General features: G+C 34.7%; 1 protein-coding gene across 1 annotated transcript; it reads left to right on the forward strand.

The window, feature by feature from the left end:
- The first annotated feature begins 4,067 nt into the window (after window positions 1-4,067).
- LOC145058194 (lipid transfer protein EARLI 1-like) lies at window positions 4,068-4,613 on the forward strand. The gene is made up of 2 exons (XM_079006104.1): window positions 4,068-4,171; window positions 4,346-4,613. Exons 1-2 carry the CDS (start codon window positions 4,068-4,070, stop codon window positions 4,611-4,613), a joined length of 372 nt encoding a protein of 123 aa, XP_078862230.1.
- Window positions 4,614-23,097: the final 18,484 nt, after the last annotated feature.

The following is a 23,097-nucleotide window of genomic DNA, read 5'->3' on the forward strand; positions in this document are numbered from 1 at the left end:
GCATCTTTATGCATTAACCATACTCAAAGAGCTTAGATATAACAGTCCTAGTCTCTAGAGTAGCTCAACTCACAAGAGAAGGGCCAAGAACCAAAAATGGACTCTGTAACAAAACCCTAACTCAAACCAGCAAAAGAGATGACAAGGTTATGACTTTTTACCTCCAGAAGCTCTTCAATATAAACATGGTGCAGGATCTAGAAGCTTAATATCATCCAAGGCTTGGTCACCACCTTCATCTTCTTGAACACTCCCTAGAAAAGTCACCAAACACACCTTTAAGCTCAAAACTCACAAGATCTTGCAAAATTTAGGGTTTAAGGATGAAATGAGGCTATGGAGGCTGATTAGGGGTTGATCCAAATGATATAAGGTTGTTTGAATAGGGTGCAAGTCAAGAGATTAGGGTTTTACTCATCTTCTATGTATGCCCCACATACATGCTTGTACGCCTAACGTACGAGCCTCAACCACCCGATGCACATACATGCATATGCTAAGCGTACCCAAATGTACGCCCAACGTATGGAAGGACCTTTTATGTCAAAAAATTAAATACTTGACGGTAAACAATGGAATACCTGGATTGGAGTGTTACATTCTGTGATCCCTATATGAGATTTGTAGTTTCCTTGGTTTAGCTGGGTATTATTGGAGGTTTATCGATAATTTCTCCAAGATCTCCATTCTGTTGACTAGGTTAACAAATATGCTACTTTTCGTTAGGGACCTGAGCAGCAGGCGACATTTGAGACCTTGAGGCAGAAGTTATGCGAGGCACTGATCTTAACCCTGAGGGTGTCGATGATTTTATGATATACTGTGACGCATCGATTTCAAGATTGGGTGCAATTTTGATGCAGAGGGGTCGGGTGATAGATTATGCTTCAAGGCAGCTGAAGCTTCATGAGGCGAATTATCTCACTCATGATTTGGAGTTGGGGGTGGTGGTTTTTTCCATCAAGCTTTGGCGACATTAATTATGTGGGTTTTGCTGTATAATTTACGCAGACCACAAGATGTTGAGGTATCTGATCGATCAGCCAAATCTGAACATGAGAAAACACAGGTGACTTCATGTGGTGAAGGATTATGATCGTGAGATCCATTATCACTCGGGGAAGGTGAAAGTGGTAGCTGATGCTCCTCTCTGCAAGGAGGCCGGTACACCCGTCAGGAATGTTTATTTGAGGATGATTATGATTACCCCACTCTTAGAGCAGATTAGGGAGGTTCAGGTTGAGGCTATGATGAGGAGCACTGGAAGAGTAAGAGCATAGTCGCTCAGCTGGATTCTTCTGATTATGATAACAGGGGTTATTGAGCATTCATCAAAGAGTATGGGTTCCATATTGCGAGGGTGCGTGACAGATTTTGATGGAGGAGGTGCATAAGTCGAGGTTTTCTATTCATCCAAGAGTAAAGAAGATGTATAGAGACCTCAGGCTTGATTATTGGTGGCCCTGCATGAAGCAGGATGTGGCCTGGTATGTGGAGAGGTACTTGACTTACAAGAATGTCAAGGTCGAGCATCAACGACCTCATGACAAGATGGAGCTGTTGGGTGTTCCCGTTTGGAAATGGGAGGAGATCACAAAGGATTTTGTCACAAAACTGTCGCAAAACGCACAAGAGGGTGGATTCGATTTGGGTCATCATGGACCGATTGACCAAGAATGTGAATTTTATCCCCATTCAGGAGAGCATTTCCGCGGAGAAGTTATTAGATGTCTATATCTACGAGGTTGTAGCATAGCATGGGGTTCCTGTCTTAGTGGTTTTGGATTGGGATGTTCGGTTCACTTCCAAGTTTTGGAAGAGGTTCCATGAGGATTTGAGTATTCGGTTTCACTTCAGTACAAGTTTTCATCTAAAGACCGATGGTTAGAGTGAGCGGAGTATCCACACCTTGCAACGCCGCACCAAAAACTTGTGCTCTTTCTCTCAATCGGCGATTGTCAGTTCAAAGTACCTCCGGCCACTCGTCTTCACCGCCAACGACATAGGTATGCAATAGTTCACTCCTTCTTCTCCGATTTCCCTTGTTTTCAAGTTCAATTTTGAGTTTTTGGTTTTTTTTTCTGTTTTTGATTTGTGTCTCCGTAGGGTTGTCACCGGAGGTTTGACCACCTACGACAACGTCAATTGGGACGTCTGGCCACCACAGTATCCGTTCCAGGTAAGATTTTTTGATTTTTCAGTTTTTTCCCTAATATCGGTTGTGTTCCAATGAACATCAGCCACCATGTCGACTTCCCACTTCCGGTCACTACCTATTTACTACTTCCCGCCATCACACCACCCACCGCTATAGAAAAGGTAAGTTTTTTTATAGGGTATTGTCGTATGAAAATGTAAAATTTGATATATGTTGTTTGATTTCATATTTATAATTCTTTGAAAATGCCTACGACGTCTATTGCGACTTCCGGCCACCACACCACCCTGTCCCGACGACATGTCGTCGGTAAAAGTGACCTTTATATTGTCAATAGGTCGTCGGAATAGGTTTATAATAACACTTTTTTTTTCCTCGAAAATCAGTCCTGAGACCTTTTGAAGATGACATGTCGTCGGCATTGGTGGCTCTCTACCGACGACATCTATCGCGACAACATTTTCCACTTTTACCGACGGAGTTATACCTACGAATTTGTACAGATGACAAGTCGTCGGTATAGGCATTTACGATGATATGTCATCAGCATAATATTTGAAAGTGTCGTCGTTATAGGTCTCCTTGTGGTGAGAATATGTGAGTTGAGACTTCGTGGGAAGTTACATAAACATGAGTTGTTTTATATGATACTTAGTGATGACTTTGATGGTGACGTTGTTTTCTTATCGGTTCCAAGTTCATACTTTTACAGATTTTTCCGAACAGTGTTGATTTTCTTTTATACATCACTATGTGTACATCACCCAGCCTCCTGATGATTCTCATTTTTATAATTGAAATTGTCGTCCCTAAAAAAACATAGAATGTCACGTATCATGTGAAATACATAATTACAAATCAGACATTAAATTATTGTATATTAACATCTTAAAAAACACTGTGGAATACTGTATGTTAATTATATAGATTTTTCCACGCATTTCTTGGGTATATATTTTATTCAAGTGTTATTGATACATATAATCTATTTTAGGGATTCTTATCCTTGCATCTTGGGATCATGGTTCTCTGATTACTTTATAATAGTATGATTGTCATTTGTCAAAAGAATTGTGAAAAAGAAAAACGTGGCTTCTCAATTTTGGTGAGCTTTTGTTGTTTTTCTCCTCCTATTTTCTATATACTAATTAAAATTTAGAAGTACTTTCCTGCTGTTGAAAGATAAATCTATTTGTCTCTACCATTGTGGTGATCTGGTTTTTACCGTTGCCCTTGTGTGGGAGATATGGAAACACAGGAATGATTGTGTGATGAACATCAATTACACAGCATTTAGCTAGCAATAACCCGGGGATTGAATGTTTGCTGTTCAAAAAACAATCATTTCCATTGTTTCCTTTTTTCTTATCATATGATAATTTTTCTTTCCATTGCATAATTGTTAAACATGATAATAAGAAATAAAACTGGAGAAACTATTCAGAAAGTGCAATGAAGCTATGCAATACTATTGAAAAAAATATAGATATGTATTACAGTATACGGTTATAATTAGATGGCATACACACATGTAAAAAAACTAGATAAATTAACTGACAGCATAGACATAAACAATTAGCTTACATGTTAAATTTATGTAATGAAAACTACTATACAACTTTGATATAAATAGATTAAATAATTACTGAAATATAATTAGATTCTAATTTGGCTTTAATGAAGTTATGGTTTCCTTAATCTTAAAAAAAAAAAAAAAAAAAAAGTTGGAGCTAAGATCCGTGAAGTTTTTGAACAGTTATATATGATGAAGCAGTATATTACTTTTATTCCTACAGTCAACATTTATAAAACACATCACCCTCCATTGGTACCTATAAAAACCCACAATACCCTCATTCTAAGCACTCAACACTCACCATCATATTCTCCCTTGGACAATCAATTAGATATGGCATCAAAATGCAGTGTTTTATTAGTTCTTTTTCTGGCTAACAACCTTATATTGTTTACCATAAGTAATGGTTGTGAAACTTCCCCTACCTCCAAAAGTAACGTAAACCCAAATACAAACCCCAATATGAACCCTTACTATAATCCTAACCACAACCACGTTTCCAACCCTAGTTTTACCTCCGATTCCAATCCCAGTTCCTCCCCCAATTCTAACCCTACTCCCAACCTCTCCAATGCAAACCCAAACCAAAACCCATGGACAAACCTTAACCCACCATGGGCAACATGCCCTAGAGACACCTTGAAACTAGGAGTGTGCGCCAATCTTCTTAGGGGGTTGATTAGTGTTGAGGTGGGTTCGCCACCAGTAAAGCCTTGCTGCTCTCTTATCCAAGGACTTATCGACCTTGAGGCTGCTCTCTGCCTTTGCACTGCCATCAAAGCCAACGTGTTGGGTATCAATCTCGATGTACCACTGTCTCTCAGCTTGCTACTTAATGCTTGTGGCAACCAAGTCCCAAGTGGCTTCCAGTGTGCCTGACTCAAGCTATATGACTTGATCATTACATCTGGTTATACATTGTATGAGATTGTGTGTTGAGAATTATGTTGGTGACAAGTCAGTCCTTTCACCTGTTCATATATAAAATTTACTTTTGTTCTTATTTCTTGGAAGTAAATGATGCTTCACCTTAATTCACGTCATAACATTTTTACAACATTTTCTCTTATCTTTGTATTGTATTGATCAGTAACTATAGTGTTTTTTCATTGAACATGTAAAAGTTCATATAATTATAATGTATCCCTTTTATTGTAAATGTTATGAATAACAAAGTTTTAACGATCAATTTTTATTGGAACACCAAGACTTTTAACTAAATAAAAGCTGGCGAGAAGTGGACTTCGTACATTCCAATATATGGTTGTTACTTTTCAAGACTTTTAACTAAATAAAAGCTGGCGAGAAGTGGACTTAATACATTCCAATATATGGTTGTTACTTTTCAAACAACTTAAAACTATAATCTTTCTTTATCTCGCCAAAACTCTGTTGCTCCTGTTTTGGACAACGGATTAGTTGGTTAGTATGTTAGTATACTCCTTGTTAGAATCTCCTTGCTCTTCGAATCCGAGGCTTCTACTCCAAAATGTATTTTGGTTAGTATGTTAGTATACTCCGTAGTTATTTGCCCAGGTTCAAACATGAGGCTTCTAATCCGTGAGGTATTACCCTCTACCAACCAAAATACCCACTACATGGAAAAAGGCAACTAGCGAGTCGTTGAGTATTGCTCGAAGAGTTTCCAACTACATAATAAATAACAACATATATAAACTTATAAGTTAAATTATTAAACATAAACAAAAACTATTGATGTACATTTCTATTTTTAAATTAAGAAAAAAAAAGCCAAACTACATTGCTATTTCTTGCATTTGGGAAAAAAACCCAATTACCAAAGTTTTTAGCAAACAATCACCACAAAACCAAAATTACCAAATCAACATGCATTTTATGATGCCAAAGTAGATTACTATTTTTAAATTAAGACAAAAAGCTAAAGTACATTGCTATTTCTTGCACTTGGGATTAAAACCCAATTACCAAAGTTTTTAGCAAATAATCACCACAAAACCAAAATTACAAAATCAACATGCATTTTATGATGCCAAAGTAGATTGTTATTTTTAAACTAAGACAAAAAACCAAAGTACATTATTATTTATTGCACTTGGGACGAAAACCCAATTACCAATGATTTTAGCAAATAATAACCACAAAACCAAAATTACCAAATCAACGTGCATTTTATGATGCAAAAGTAGATTTTTATTTTTGAACTAAGACAAAAAAAAAAAAACAATGTACATTGTTATTTCTTGCACTTGGGACAAAAACCTAATTACCAAAGCTTTTAGCAAATAATCACCACAAAACCAAAATTACCAAATCAACATGTATTTTATGAAGCCAAAGTATATTGTTATTTTTAAACTAAGGCAAGAAACTAAACTACATTGCTATTTCTTGCATTTGGGACAAACACCTAATTACCAAAGCTTTTAACAAATAGTCACCACAAAAAACCAAAGTAGATTGTCTTACTTGTGATGGTTGTGGTGATAGTTGTGACGGCTATGAAATCGGCGTTAGAGCAGAAGGTTTATGGTCGATGCCTCTGATATGGCCATGTCGCTCTCCTAATACTTTCTCAAAAGCAACTCTTTCTTGAATGGGTGTTAACTCACGTTCACCTTGGTTTTTTTCTAAGAGCTCTTCTACTAACCGATTCTGTAATTCCCAAAAGTGAGTAACAATTAAGTATATATAAACAGTTAATTATATGATAAAATTATAATTAAATACTTACGTATTGTAGTTCTGCCTCGGTAGTAACAAATACACCATCCCTATTGGTATGAGCATTACGAAACGTTTCCACTCACTTAACGTTCTGTTTAACATCAAAAATTAGATTATATTATAAATAAATAACTACATGTATCGTACGTTATCTCCTTACACAAAGTACTGCTATACAAGCTCGACCCCCTACGATTCACGTTCGTTTGCATTTCACAGACTTTTTTGTTCCTCTCTAAAGCAATTTTGTGTGCGTCTGTTTGGAAATACTCAACTGTTTTTTCCTGTTATTAGCATCCATACCCTCTGGAGGGTTGGCTAATGCTCTCGGGATGTCATCATACCCTCCGGTTGCCATAAAATATTCTTTTGCGTCAGCTTTACGTTCTTGATAGCCTTTTAACAAAGTTGCTTGAAAACTCTCTGTCAACAAATTAGCTTGTACATCCTGGTACATTTTATCCAAATCAAACATTGTCTAAAAAAAAGTTAACCAAGTAAAAACCAGTCATAGTTAACCAACATGTAAAATATGTTTAAATAAATAATTACCCCTAAATGTTGTATTACGATGTCCTTTAGTGCAATGAAAACTTTTTTCCAAGTCCATTTATCAAAAGGGACCATATGTCACATTCTGTCTCGCCCGCCTGCCGACCCATGAATTCTTCAGAGCGGTCATTGTCACTACTGGTACCTGACCCCGTCGGCTCGACATTTTTGCATACACCGACCCGACCGAGACTCTATGGTAGTCCTACGCCAATTGATTTAGAATTGATGGTAGATGATAGAGGTAGAATCGACATCTGTCTCGCCTGCTGAAAAGCTTGACTTATTGTTTTCCAATTTCTCGTGAAAACATGTCTTTCGGCTCTGCTACGGGATCAAATGTTATATCTTTATCATATTCCATGCTAATCGGTTTGCCTTAATTCTGTAAGAGCGCTCTTTCAAGCTTTATATTTTTGGCTTTGCCTCAGACTTTCCTACGTTCACGTTACTCAACTATAAATATAATTAAAAATTATTCGAAAAGGTATTTAATTTATAATAACCGAATAAAAATAGTAAATGAAAATTCATAATAAGACTTATGGTCTTGCTTGTGATGACCATCACCTCTACCACCTGGGAGAGGTGGGTCCCCAACTCCATCACCTCCGTGTCCACGACCGATAACAACAACCATGGTATACACAAACAAAAGCCATATTGAAATCATTTCCTGAAAAATTATAAGATATACAAATACAATTTTTATTACAAATACACATTACATAGAAATAAACATTTACATAGGAATAAACATTTCAATTTTAAATAGAAGTCCAAATAAAGTTCATATTACAAACACGTATTACATAATAACTATTCTAATCAGAATCTTCCTCATATCCTTCAGTGTCTTCTTCGGTATTATAGTCAGAATTGGTCTCATCATAATTAGTCTCGCAATCAGAAACATCAATAGACATGATGTTGCTGGAACATAATTTTGGTTTAGAGTTAAGTATACATAATTAGCATTGATTTTTTTACAATCCACATATTTTTTTTACAATTAAAAAATTAAAAAAAATAAAAAATTAAAATTAAAATTTTACAGTTTAAAAAAATTAAAAAATAAAAGGGTCACAAAAAGTTGGAAGTTATATAGGCAAAATTTGTAAGTATTAAAACAAAAAAGTCTTCTAGGGGTCACAAAAAAGTACCGTAACACTTTATGAGCTACTTTCTTACCCTTGGTGTTTTTATCGATCCATTGGTTCTCTTTACAAACAGGACAAACTTGCAATGAATTGTGTTCTTTCCAAAAGAGAAAACAATCGTTTTTGCACACATGTATCGACTCATAGCCCAGACCAATAGACATCAATTTCTATTTGGCTAGATAATGTGACAGGGGAACCTTGTTGCCTTTGGGAAATGCAAATTGCAACAACTAAAGGAGTTGATTAAATGAACTATCAGTCCATTTGTTTTTCACCTTGATATGCATTAACTTGACTAGAAACTCAAGGGAAGAAAAGGTGCAACCAGGATACAATTAAGTTTCCACTTCTTCTAACAATAGTGCAAAATCATCATCCACACCGCTACCCCTTATATTCGAGGCTCCTTCATCGAGGTTGGTATCATTTTTCTCGACTCCCATATCACATCGTCGATTAAATCAACCATTTTGTTACTTGGTAAGAAGACTGGAGGAATAAAAGATACAGCATGATAGATCCAAATTTTGTACGACTTACTGAAACCATTTATAAATATATGACATTCCATTACCATCGAGTACTTGAAGTAATGGTTATCATATTTTTCACACGCAGATCTGATTTTACCATTACTATCAAGGTGTAACTCTAACTTCTCGATAAAAGCTTTGAATCCTGCTTGGAACTCGGGATGGTTTCGATGTAGATTAGTAGCTTAACTTTTATCAATAGACATGATGTTGCTGAAACATAATTTTGGGTTTAGAGTTTAGCATACAAAATTAACATTGATTTTTTTACAATCCACATATTTTTTTACAATTAAAAAAATTAAAAAAAAATTAAAAAATTAAAATTAAAATTTTACAGTTTAAAAAAATAAAAAATAAAAGGGTCAAAGATCCAACAAATCATTTAAAATTAAAAAAAATAATTTAAAATTTAAAATTAAATTTTTTTTATTTATACGTTTTTTAAATTAATTTTAATTACAATTACTTGTAGTTTATATAGGCAAAAGTTGTAAGTATTAAATAAAAGGGTCAAAGATCTAACGAATCAATTTTTTCCACACGCTTGTTTTATTTATAGTAGATGTACAAATATACCCGTGATTATTGAAAAAAAAAATTGTTTGTTTCTTTTAATATGTTTAGCGATTAGTTTTTTATTGAATAAAACTTAAATAAAGCAAAGTTAATTATATTATGTTGTTGTGTTGTTCTTTTTTTACCATCAAGATTAATATATATATATATATATATATATATATATATATATATATATATATATATATATATATATATATATATTATTTATAGCATTGTAAAAATATGTTGCAAATAAAAATTTTAAAAAATAAAAAAGACATGAAAATATAACAATTTCAAACTTTTGTTTTAGTTAAAAATATGTTTTAGTCAAAAGGAGGAATCAAACTTGCCAAATAAATTTAAGAATGTCATTGACATGTCTTTCAAAAAATAAAAAACTAAAAAAAATAAGTGTGATATTGACTTTCTAGGTTTGGAACTAAAAAGTTAAGAAACTAACTTTCTAGTATTCGTATATAAGTTTTGGAACTTATTGATTAATTTAGGGCTAGTTTGGGAACAAACTAGAAACTTTATACTATTTGTATATAAGTTTTTAAACAATTTTATAACATTTTTTTTTGTTTTTTTTTTCCAATTATAACAATGATTTATTTTTATTTTTTTTCCCAATTATAGCATCCTACTTATACCAAAACCACATACTTTCACATAATACATAAGAGCATCAAATACACATACTTTCACATACATATACCATATATACACCAAATACAAATACATTCACATACACACATAGTGGCATCCTACTTATACCAAATACACATACTTTCACATATATAGATAATAACATCCTATGTATACAAAATACACAAATTTCACATTCTTATACCACATATACAACAAACATACATACATTCACATACACACATAATAACATCCTACTTATACCAAATACACATAATTTCACATATATAGATAATAACATCATACTTCTATCATATACTCACATACCAAATATACATCAAACACACATACATGGACTCATACACACCAAATTTACATAGAGTCGCATACAAATATCAAATATAAATACAGATGGCAATTTTCAAATAATTGATACAGCTACACATATTTTGCAATTAAACTGAAATTTCACAATAAATAGAAGTAAATAGAACATGTGGTGGCGGAAATCAATGAAAATGGTCCAGTGGTGGCGGTAGTCGCTGGTGGTGGTCGGGAACACAATCAACAAAACTGAAATTGACAATTTTTTGCAATTAACCACTCCAATAAGCTTAAAATCAACGTTACAAGAGAAATGGGACCGGAAATTGACCTGGAAAAACGATTCTCTATCGCCGGAAAAGCTTGGTTTCGCCGGAAAAACCTTGGTGTCGCCGGAAAAACCTTGGTCCTCACTGGGAAATCATTCCCCACCGGTGGTATCTTTACCCAAAATTGATTAATGTGACAATATCCCACTCTAATAGATGAAACCGACGAAGGAAGAGATGCAGAGGAGAGAAAGAAATGAACTTTGGACTGTAACAGAAGAGCAAAAGGGAAAAGATCGATTTTTTCTGGGTTGACAACTTTTTGCAATTAACCACTCCAATAAGCTTAAAATCAATGTTACAAGAGAAATGGGACAGGAAATTGACCTGGAAAAATGATTCTATGTCGCCGGAAAAGCTTGGCTTCGACGGAAAAACCTTGGTGTCATCGAAAAAAGCATGGTCGTCACCGGAAAATCTTTCCCCACCGGTGGTATCTTTCCCCAAAATTGATAAATGTGACAATATCCCACTCTAATCAACAAAACCAACGAAGGAAGAGATGCAGACAAGAGAAAGAAACTGGCTTTAGACTGAAACAGAAGAGCAAAAGGGAAACGATCGATTTTTTCTGGGGTTAACAATGTCGACCTTTAGCGGCGACGCCTTTACCGACGACTCTTTAGGATTTAGCGGAGACAAATTTCAATAGCGGCGACTATCAAGAGGGAATTATTGTCGCGTCAATTTTCTACCTTTAGCAGCGACTATTTTAGGTCTTCAGCGGCGACAGAAGTCGCCGGTGTTTCCTTTATGCGTTCGACGAGCACCCTAGTCGTTGGATTATAACCACGGTCGGATGATTCGTATCTACCAGAACTTCAAAGAGCGGATCGGTGTCATTCAGCCTTTAGCGGCGTCACCAATTGCGGCGACATTGGTATTTAGCGGCGACTATTTAATTTGTAGCCGCTAAAGATCAATGTCGCCGTTAAAGGCTGTATTTCTTGAAGTGACCCCAGTTAGCATATAATATTGGGAATTTTAGAGTTGTATGTAGCTTTTGTTTTACCCACTAACAACGTTGCACTTTTAGTTCCCAATAACCCGAGAACTAAAAGGTGGAACGTTAGATCAAAATTTTTAATGGTCTAGATGAAAGATGACATATTTGTAATTATAAAAAATTTTAATGGTAGTTATATGTCGTTTTCATTCCATGTTCCATCGTCTTTACAATATGCCTGTATTTTAACCAAGGGAGTTTCCTTAGCTCTATTTCCCGATTTCAGATCCATTATAAACGTTAGCTCGTGACCTTCCGTTCATACTGCGGGAAGCTATTAGCCGGCATATGTATAATATATATTTCATATGTATTTTTTATAAGTTATCCCATGAATGTATTCTATGTGTACTCATTCGATCGTACATGGAAAATGTGAATTATGGGAAGATATCCTTAGAGTAAGTAGACCTTAGATTTTGATTGGGTCAAAAGTAAAAGCATTCTTTGAAAATCTATATGACCCTCATTTTGTAGTTATATGGCGATGTCATGTTGGTTGTAAGTAAAAATGAGTGCTCTTGCATTCGAGACACTACAAGACATAAGGCCGCAGACGACATCTATGCAGAGGATATATGTCATTGGTACTGTATCTGACGACATGTCGTCGGCATTGTATCCGACGATATGCCGTCGATATAGAGTTGAATAAAAGTTTTTAACCTGAGAATATATAGAGACAATCAGTCGTCGGTATACTTTAGGAAGGAAAGAAAAGTATTTACACGGTTTCCTCAAAACTTTTGCAGACGATAAGCCGTCTGTATAGCTTACGTCAAATATAGTTTTTATTTATTTATATTCCATTTTGAAGAAAATAGAAAATTCGTCGGTTTTTGTGGGCTATCCCGACGAGAAGTCGTCGGTATAAATGATAGCGATCCGTGATACTCTGTTTCGGCAACATGTCGTCGGTAAATATATTTCTTACTTATTTTATTTTTAATTTACGAAAATAATAAAAGACATTGTGTGATTTAACTCTATACCGGCAACATGTTGTCGGTATAGGGTTTTAAATAATCTGCTTTGTTCGACCCCCTTTCAATTGCAATGCCGCACCAAAAACTTGTTCTCTTTCTCTCGGTCCAAAGTACCTCCGGCCACTCGACTTCATCGCCGACGACACAGGTGTGTCGTAGTTCACTCCTTCTTCTCCGTTTTCTCTCTTTTTCCAGTTTGATTTTGAAATTTTAGGTTTTTTTCTGTTTTTGATTTGTGTATCTGTAGGGTTGTCACCGGAGGTTTAACCACCTGCGAGAAAGTCTACTGTGACGACCGGCCACCACAGTTTCCATTTTTTTGATTTTTCAGTTTTTTCCCTAATACTTCCGCTGAACTCCAGCCACTACGTCGACTTCCCACTTCCGGCCACTACTGACTTACTACTTCCGGCCACCACACCATCCACCGCCACTTAAAAGGTAAGTTTTTTTTATTGGATATGGTAGTATGAAATGTAAAATTTGATATATGTTGTTTGATTTCATGTTTATAATTCTTTGAAAATGTCTACGATGTCTATTGCTACTTCTGACCACCACACCACCCTGTCCCCGACAACATGTTGTCGGTAAGGGTGACCTTGATTTCATGTAAAATTTGATATATGTTGTTTGATTTCATTTTTCTAATTCTTTGAAAGTTGCCAAACTCATTATGATGCATCCCTTCATGTCTTAAAATATCTTAAAGGGACCATTTCTTAAGAAGTTTACTTCAACGATAAACCTATGTATCATCTTGAAGCATATTGTGATTCAGATTGGGCTGCCCTGTAACCCGTCGTTCAATCAGTGGGTATTATGTCATGTTTGGTGGTTCTCCAATCTCTTGGAAGTCCAAGAAGCAGATAACCGTCTCTTTATCATCAACAGAAGCCGAATACAGTAAATGAGACGCATTTGTGCCGAATTAGCATGGATAAGTTGTTTGTTTACCGAATTTGGTGTACCGAACATTATTCTTATACCTTTAAAATGTGATAATCAAGTTGCGATATGCATAGCTACCTATCCAGTTTTCCACGAGAGAACTAAAGACATCGAGCTAGATTGTCATTTTTAGTCTGGACTCATTTCTTTGTCCCATGTGACCACTCATGATCAATTTGCGGATGTATTTACCAAAGCTTTAAATGGGTCTCAACATTGCAATGCAGTTTCCAAGCTTGGTTTACTTCCGTATCCTCCAGCTTAAGGGGGGGGGGGGTGTCTACTTACTTGAAGGGTATTCTCGGTAATTTAACAATAAAGGGCAGTATGGTCATTGTGTACATAAGTTAGTCAATTAGATTGTTTTTATACACATGTATCTTGTATATATATGTGTAAACGGTTCTTTATTCAAGTTTATGAAAATTGAATTCATCCGAATGTTTGTCTTTCTTTGTCTCTCAATCTAAAAGATAACACCTTCGGCCACTCGTCTTCAATGCCGACGACAAAAGGTATGCCGTAGTTCATTCCTTCTTCGATCTCCCTCTTTTTCCGGTTCGACTTTGAGATTTTGTTTTTTTTGTTTTGTTGTTGTTGTTGTTGTCTCCATAGGTTTGTCACCGGAGGTTAAACCACCTGTGACGACGTCTATTGCAACCTTCTGCAACCACAGTATCAAGGTAAGGTTTTTTTTTATTTTTCATTTTTTTTCCGTAATACTTCCGGTGAACACCAGCGACTACGTCGACTTCCCACTTCCGGCCACTACCGACTTACTACTCCCGGCCACCACACCATCCACTGCCACAGAAAAGGTAAGTTTTTTATTGGATATTGTTGTATGGAAATGTAAAATTTAATATATGTTGTTTGATTTCATGTTTATAATTCTTTGAAAATGCCTACGACGTCTATTGCGACTTCCGACCACCACACCACCCTGTCTCGACAACATGTCGTGGTAAAGGTGACCTTATACCGAAGATAGGTCATCGGAATAGGTTCATAATAAAACTTTTTTTACCTCAAAAATCAGTCTCGACGACCATTTGAAGAGGACATATCGGCGGCATTGATGGCTCTGTACCACGAAATTTTCCACTTTTACTGATGGGGTTATACCGACGACTTTGTATAAATGACAAGTCTTCGGTTTAGGCTTTTACGATGACATGTCATCAGCATAGTTGTTGAAAGTATCGTTGTTATAGGTCTGCTTGTGGTGAGAATATGTGAGTTAAGACTTTGGGAGAAGCACATAAACATGATTTGCTTTATATGATACATAGTGATGATTTTGATAGTAAAGTTGTTTTCTTATCGGTTCAGTGTTCATACTTTCACAGATTTTTCTGGACAGTGTCGATTTTCTTTTACACATCACTATGTGTACTTCACCCAGCCTCCAGATAGTTTTCTTTTTTGTAATTGAGATTTGTTGAAAGTTAATCTAGACTTAGGGTTAATTTGGTAATTATGTTGTAGTAGTTAAAATTAGTTAAAATTAGTTATTATAAGTTAGTTATTTCTGAAAAGTTAGTTAGTTATCTGGAAGTTATTAACGATCGTGAAGGGGTGCAATGGTTGTGAAAGGGTTGCATCTGCTCGTATGTGTGTGTAAATACCTTCAAGCATGTAAATTGTATGAATGTTGTTAATATTGTATTTAATAAAAAAATCTGTTTTGATTGCAATCTCTTTCTCTTTATTTTTCAATGCCTTTCTCCAACAAAATTGTCGTCCTTAAAAAACCATAGAATGTCACGTATAAAGTGAAATACATAATATACACATCATACATTAAATTATTGTATATTAACATCTTAAAAAACACTATGGAATATTACATATTAATTATATAGATTTTTTCCACGCAATATTTGGGTATATATTTTATTAGGGTGTTGTTGATACATATAATCTATTTTAGAGATTGGTATCCTTGTATCTTGGGGTCATGATTCTCTGGTTACTTTATAATAGCATGATTGTCATTTGCCAAAAAAATTGTGAAAAACAAAAACATTGCTTCTCAATTTTGGTGAACTTTTGTTGTTTTTCTTCTTCTATTGGCTATATATTAATTAAAATTTAGAAATACTTTCTTGCTGTTAAATGATAAAACTATTTGTCTCTACCCTTGTGGTGATCTAGTTTTTACCGTTGCCCTTGTGTGGGTGATATGGAAACACAGGAATGATTGTGTGATGAACATCACTTACAAAGCATTTAGCTAGCAATAACCCGGGGACTGAATGTTGTAATTTATGTGTTGCTGTTCAAAAAACAATCATTTGCGTTGTTTCCTTTTTTCTTATCATATGATAATTTGTCATTCCATTGCATATTTTTTAAACATGGTAATAAGAAATAAAACAAGAGAAACTATTCAGAAAGTGCAATGAAGCTATGCAATACGATTGAAAAAAATATAGATATGCATTACAGTATACGGTTATAATTAGATGGCATACACATACAAGTTAAAAAAAAAAAACTAGATAAACTGACAGTATAGACATAAACATTCAACTTACATGTTAAATTTATGTAATGAAAACTACTATACAACTTTGATATAAATAGATTAAAGAATTATTGGAATGTAATCAGATTCTAATTTGGCTTTAATGAAGTTACTGTTTCCTTAATCTTTTAAAAACAAAAAAGTGTTGGAGCGTAGATCTGTTAAGTTTTTGAACAGTTAAGATGAAGCAGTATTTTACTTTTATTCCTATGGTCATCATATATAGAACATATCACCCTCCATTGACAACTATAAAAACCACAATACCCTCATTCTAAGCACACAACACTCACCATCATATTCTCCCTTGCACAATCAATTTGATATGGCATCAAAATACAGTGTTTTATTAGTTCTTTTTCTGGCTAACAACCTTCAATTGTTTACCATAGTTAATGGTTGTGAAACTACCCCTACCTCCAAAAGTAACGTAAACCCAAATACAAACCCCAATATGAACCCTTACTATAATCCTAACCATAACCATGATTCCAACCCGAGTTCCACCTCCGATTCCAATCCCAGTTCCTCCCCCAATTCTAAGCTTACTCCCAACCAATCCAACGCAAACCCAAACCAAAACCCATCGACAAACATTAACCCACCATGGGCAACATGCCCTAGAGACACCTTGAAACTAGGAGTGTGCGCCAATCTTCTTAGGGGGGTCATTAGTGTTGAGGTGGGTTCACCACCGGTAAAGCCTTGCTGCTCTCTTATCCAAGGACTTATTGACCTTGAGGCTGCTCTCTGCCTTTGCACTGCCATCAAAGCCAACGTGTTGGGTATCAATCTCGATGTACCACTGTCTCTCAGCTTGCTACTTAATGCTTGTGGCAACCAAGTCCCAAGTGGCTTCCAGTGTGCCTGACTCAAGCTATATGACTTGATCATTACATCTGGTTTTACATTGTACGAGATTGTGTGTTGAGAATTATGTTGGTGACAAGTCGGTCCTTTCACCTTTTCATATATAAAACTTACTTTTGTTCTTACAATATTTTCTTTTATCCATGTATTGATAAGTAACTATAGTGTTTTTTCATTGAACATGTATAAGTCATATAATTATAATGTATCCCTTTTATTGTAAATGTTATTAATAATAGAGTTTTAACGAACAATTTTTTTTTGGAACACCAAGACTTTTTACTAAATAAAAGCTGGCGAGAAGTGGACTTAGTACATTCCAATATATGGTTGTTACTTTTCAAGACTTTTAACTAACTAAATGCTGGCGAGAAGTGGACTTAATACATTCCAATATATGGTTGTTACTTTTCAACCAATTTAAAACTATAATCTTTGCTTATCTCGCCAAAACTCTGTTGCTCCTGTTTTGGACAACGGATTAGTTGGTTAGTATGCTAGTATACTCCTTGTTAGAATCTCCTTGCTCTTCGAATCCGGGGCTTCTACTCCAAAATGTATTTTGGTTAGTATGTTAGTATACTTCATAGTTATTTGCCCAGGTTCAAACTTGAGGCTTCTAATCCGTGAGGTAATACCCACTACCAACCAAAATACCCACTACAAGGAAAAAGGTAACTAGCGGCGACAAAAGTCGCTGCTAGAGTATCTCGTTGTCGCCGGTAATGGTAATAGTGGCGACAAGTCGCCGGTAATAAGTCGCCGCTATTGATCCATCGTTATTGGTCAATTTGTCGCCGCTAAACGGTAAAGTCGCTGCTAATTCTTTTATTGCCACTTAAGAGTATAGTCGTCGGTAAAGATAGTGTCGCCGGTAATAGCAATTTTCATATTTTTAACTTTTTTTTAATCAACGATTTTGGTTGCCGGTAATTACATAACAACATCCGATGAAGTATCAAAAGTACTAGTGTTGCCGGTAATTAACTACATAATATCCGATTAAATATCAAAAGTAATAGTGTCGACGATAATAGTGTCGCCGGTAGTTACACCAAACAACCAAAAATTTTACAATTCTAACAAGTAGCATAGCGTGACAACAAATGTAATATAGAAATAAAGCTCCTCCCTACAAACCATCATCTTCGTTCCCATCGTTTCCATGATTATTCTGTGATTGAAGAAACAAATAAAGCTCATCCCTACACGCCGAGTCGTTGAGTATTGCTCGAAGATTTTCCAACTACATAATAAATAACAACATATACAAACTTATAACTTAAATTATTAAACATAAACAAAAACTATTAAAGTAGATTTCTATTTTTAAATTAAGAAAAAAAGCCAAAGTACATTGCTATTTCTTGCATTTGGGACAAAAACTCAATTACCAAAGTTTTTAGCAAATAATCACCACAAAACCAAAATTACCAAATCAACATGCATTTTATGATGCCAAAGTAAATTACTATTTTTAAATTAAGATAAAAAGCTAAAGTACATTGCTATTTCTTGCACTTGGGACAAAAACCCAATTACCAAAGTTTTTAGCAAATAATCACCACAAAACCAAAATTACCAAATCAACATGCATTTTATGATGCCAAAGTAGATTGTTATTTTTAAACTGAGACAAAAAACCATTGTACATTGTTATTTCTTGCACTTGGGACAAAAACCCAATTACCAATGCTTTTAGCAAATAATAACCACAAAACCAAAATTACCAAATCAACATGCATTTTATGATGCTAAAGCAGATTGTTATTTTTAAACTTAGACAAAAAAAATGTACATTGTTATTTCTTGCACTTGGGACAAAAACCTAATTACCAAAGCTTTTAGCAAATAATCACCACAAAACCAAAATTACCAAATCAACATGAATGATGACTCTTTTATACAAAGTCCGGGTGGCAGATTGTATGTGGTGAGTATGACTAGCCATGTGCTATGTGGATTACACATGTTTTCAAATGGATTAAAGCCGTCAGCTGAAAGACCTAGGCATACGTTACGGGGTTCACTCGAAAAGTTCGGGGTATTATTTGTTAAAATCTTGCCAATGTTCCCCATCAACAGGATGACGCATCACACCATCTTCTGAACGTCCGGTACTATGATAAATCATATTTTTTGCAGTGTGCCTCGAAAAATATAAACGTCATAGACTAGGGGTCACAGGAAAGTATCGTAACACTTTATGAGCTACTTTCTTACCCTTGGTGTTTTTATCGATCCATCGATTCTCTTTACAAACGGGACAAACTTGCAATGAATTGTGTTCTTTCCAAAAGAGAAAACAATCGTTTTTGCACACATGTATCGACTCATACCCCAGACCAATAGACTTCAATTTCTATATGGCTAGATAATGTGACAGGGTAACCTTGTTGGCTTTGGGAAATGCAAATTGCAACAACTCAAGGAGTTGAACAAATGAAGTATCAGTCCATTTGTTGTTCACCTTGATATGCATTAATTTTGCTAGAAACTCAAGGGAAGAAAAGGTGCAACCAGGATACAATTTAGTTTCCACTTATTCTAACAACCGTGCAAAATCATCATCCACACCGCTACCCCTTGTATTCGAGGTTCCTTCATCGAGGTTGGTATCATTTTTCTCGACTCCCACATCCCATCGTCGATTAAATCGGCCATTTTGTTACTTGGCAAGAAGATTGGAGGAATAAAAGATTCACCATGATAGATCCAAATTTTGTACGACTTACTGAAACCATTTATAAATATATGGCATTCCACTACAGTCGGGTACTTGAAGTAACGGTTATCACATTTTTCACACGCACATCTGATCTTACCATTACTATCAAGGTGTGACTTCGACTTCTCGATAAAAGCTTTGAATCCTGCTTGGAACTCGGGATGGTTTCGATGTGGATTAGTAGTCCAGCTTTTATCAATAGACATGATGTTGCCGAAACATAATTTTGGGTTTAGAGTTAAGTATACATAATTAGCATTGATTTCTTTACAATCCACATATTTTTTTACAATTAAAAAAGTTAAAAAATTAAAAAATTAATATTAAAATTTTACAGTATAAAAAAATTAAAAAATAAAAGGGTCAAAGATCCAACGAATCAATTAAAATTAAAAAGAAATTAAAATTAAAATTTTTTATTTATACGCTTTTTTAATTAACTTTAATTACAATTATTGTCATTTATATAGGGAAAAGTTGAAGTATTAAATAAAAGGGTCAAATATCTAACGAATCAATTTTATCCACACGTTTGTTTTATTTATATTAGATGTACAAATATATACCGATGACTATTGAAAAAAAAATTGTGTGCTTCTTTTAATATGTTTAGCGATTAGTTTTTTATTGAATAAAAATTAAATAGAGCAAAATTAATTATATTATGTTGTTGTGTTGTTCTTTTTTTTTTTACCATCGAGATTAAAACATATATATTTTTTATTTATAGCATTGTATAAATACGTTGCAAATAAAAATTTAAAAACTAAAAAAGACATGAAAATATAATAATTTCTAACTTTTGTTTTAGTTAAAATATGTTTTAGTCAAAATGAGGAATCAAACTTGCCAAATAAATTTAAGAATGTCACTAACATCTCTTTCAAAAAATAAAAAACTAAAAAGAATAAGCTTGATATTGACTTTCTAGGTTTGGAACTAAAAAGTTAAAAACTAACTTTCTAGTATTTGTATATAAGTTTTGGAACTTATTGGTTACTATATAAGTTTTGGAACTTATTGGTTAATTTATGGTTAGTTTGGGAACAAACTAGAAACTTTCTAGTATTTGTATATACGTTTTTAAACAATTTTATAACATTTTTTTTTTGTTTTTTTTTTCAATTATAACAATGATTTATTTTTCAATTATAGCATCCTACTTATACCAAAACCACATACTTTCACATAATACATAAGAGCATCAAATACACATACTTTCACATACATATACCACATATACACCAAATACAAATACATTCACATACACACATAATGGCATCCTACTTATACCAAATACACATACTTTCACATATATAAATAATAATATCCAATTTATACAAAATACACAATTTTCACATTTTTATACTACATATACAACAAACATACATACATTCACAGACACACATAATAACATCCTACTTATACCAAATACACATAATTTTACATATATAGATAATAACATCATACTTCTACCAAATACTCATATACCAAATATACATGAAACGCACATACATTGACTTATACACACCAAATTTACATAGAGTCACATACAAATATCAAATATACATACATATGGTAATTTTCAAATAATTAGTACAACTACACATATTTTGCAATTAAACTGAAATTTCACAATAAATAGAAGTAAATAGAACCTGTGGTGGCAGAAATTAATGAAAATGGTCCAGTGGTGGCGGTAGTCGCTGGTGGAGGTCGGGAACACAATCAACAAAACTCAAATTGACAATTTTTTACAATTAACCACTCCAATAAACTTAAAATCAATGTCACAAGAGGAATGGGACCGAAAATTGACCTGGAAAAACGATTCTCTGTCGCCGGAAAAGCTTGGTTTCTCCGGAAAAACCTTGGTGTCGTCGAAAAAGCATGGTCCTCACCGGGAAATCCTTCCCCACCGGTGGTATCTTCACCCAAAATTGATAAATGTGACGATATTCCACTCTAATCGACGAAACCGACGAAGGAAGAGATGCAGAGGAGAGAAAGAAACGGACTTTGGACCGTAACAGAAGAACAAAAGGGAAAAGATCAATTTTTTCTGGGGTTGACAATTTTTTACAATTAACCACTCCAATAAGATTAAAATCAATGTTACAAGAGAAATGGGACAGGAAATTGACCTGGAAAAACAATTCTATGTCGCCGGAAAAGCTTGGGTTCACCGGAAAAACCCGGATGTCGTTGGAAAAAGCTTGGTCGTCACTGGAATATCCTACCCCACTGGTGGTATCTTCACCCAAAATTGATAAATGTGATAATATCCCACTCTAATCAACAAAAACCAACGAAGGAAGAGATGCAGACAAGAGAAAGAAACGGGCTTTGGACTGAAACAGAAGACCAAAAGGGAAAAGATCGATTTTTTTGGGGGTTAAGTATGTCGACCTTTAGCGGCGATGCCTTTACCGGCGACTCTTTAGGCTTTAACGGAGACAAATTTCAATAGCGGCGACTATCAGGAGGGAATTATTGTCGCGTCAATTTTCTACCTTTAGCAGCGACTATTTTAGGTCTTCAGCGGCGACAGAAGTCGCCGGTGTTTCCTTTATGCGTTCCACAAGCACACTAGCCATTGAATTATAACCATGACCGGATGATTCGTATCTACCCGAACTTCAAAGAGCGGATCGGTGTCATTCAGCCTTTAGCAGCGTCACCAATAGCGGCGACATTGGTCTTTAGCGGCGACTATTTAATTTGTCGCCGCTAAAGACCAGTGTCTCCAATAAAGGCTGTATTTCTTATAGTGACCCCAATTAGTATATAATATTGGGAATTTTAGAGTTGTATGTAGCTTTTGTTTTACCCACTAACAACGTTCCACTTTTAGTTCCCAATAACCTGAGAACTAAAAGGTGGAACGTTAGATCAAAAATTTTAGTGGTCTAGATGAAAGATGACATATTTGTAATTATCAAAAATTTCAATGGTAGTTATATGTTGTTTTCATTCCATGTCCCATTGTCTTTACAATATGCCTATATTTTAACCAAGGGAGTTTCCTCAGCTCCATCTCTCGATTTCAAATCCATTATAAATGTTAGCTCGTGACCTTCCGTTCGTACTGCGGAAAGCTGTTAGCCGACATATGTATAATATATATTTTGTATGTATTTTTTATAAGTTATCCCATGTATGTATTATATGTGTACTTATTCGATCGTACATGGAAAATGTGAATTATGAGAAGATATCCTTGGAGTAACTAGACCTTAGATTTTGATCTGGTCAAAAGTAAAAGCATTCTTTCAAAAATCTATATGACCCTCGTTTTGTAGTTATATGGCAATGTCATGTTGGCTGCAAGTAAAAATGAGTCCTCTTGCATTCCAGACACTACAAGATATAAGGCTGCAGACGACATCTATGCAAAGGATATATGTCATCGGTACTGTATCTGATGACATGTCGTCGACACTGGAGTTGAATAAAAAATTTTAACCTGAGAA

Source organism: Lactuca serriola, chromosome 6 (assembly GCF_051521515.1).
Source record: "Lactuca serriola cultivar US96UC23 chromosome 6, Lser_US96UC23_V15, whole genome shotgun sequence".
In the NCBI taxonomy this organism is placed as follows: domain Eukaryota; kingdom Viridiplantae; phylum Streptophyta; class Magnoliopsida; order Asterales; family Asteraceae; genus Lactuca; species Lactuca serriola.

Excerpts from the sequence above, each read along its gene's own strand:
- LOC145058194 (XM_079006104.1), top strand. The coding sequence starts at position 4,068 with ATGGCATCAAAATGCAGTGTTTTATTAGTTCTTTTTCTGGCTAACAAC. Across the intron at positions 4,172-4,345 it reads TCCCCTACCTCCAAAAGTAA|ACCATGGGCAACATGCCCTA; the intron begins CGTAAACCCAAA and ends AAACCTTAACCC.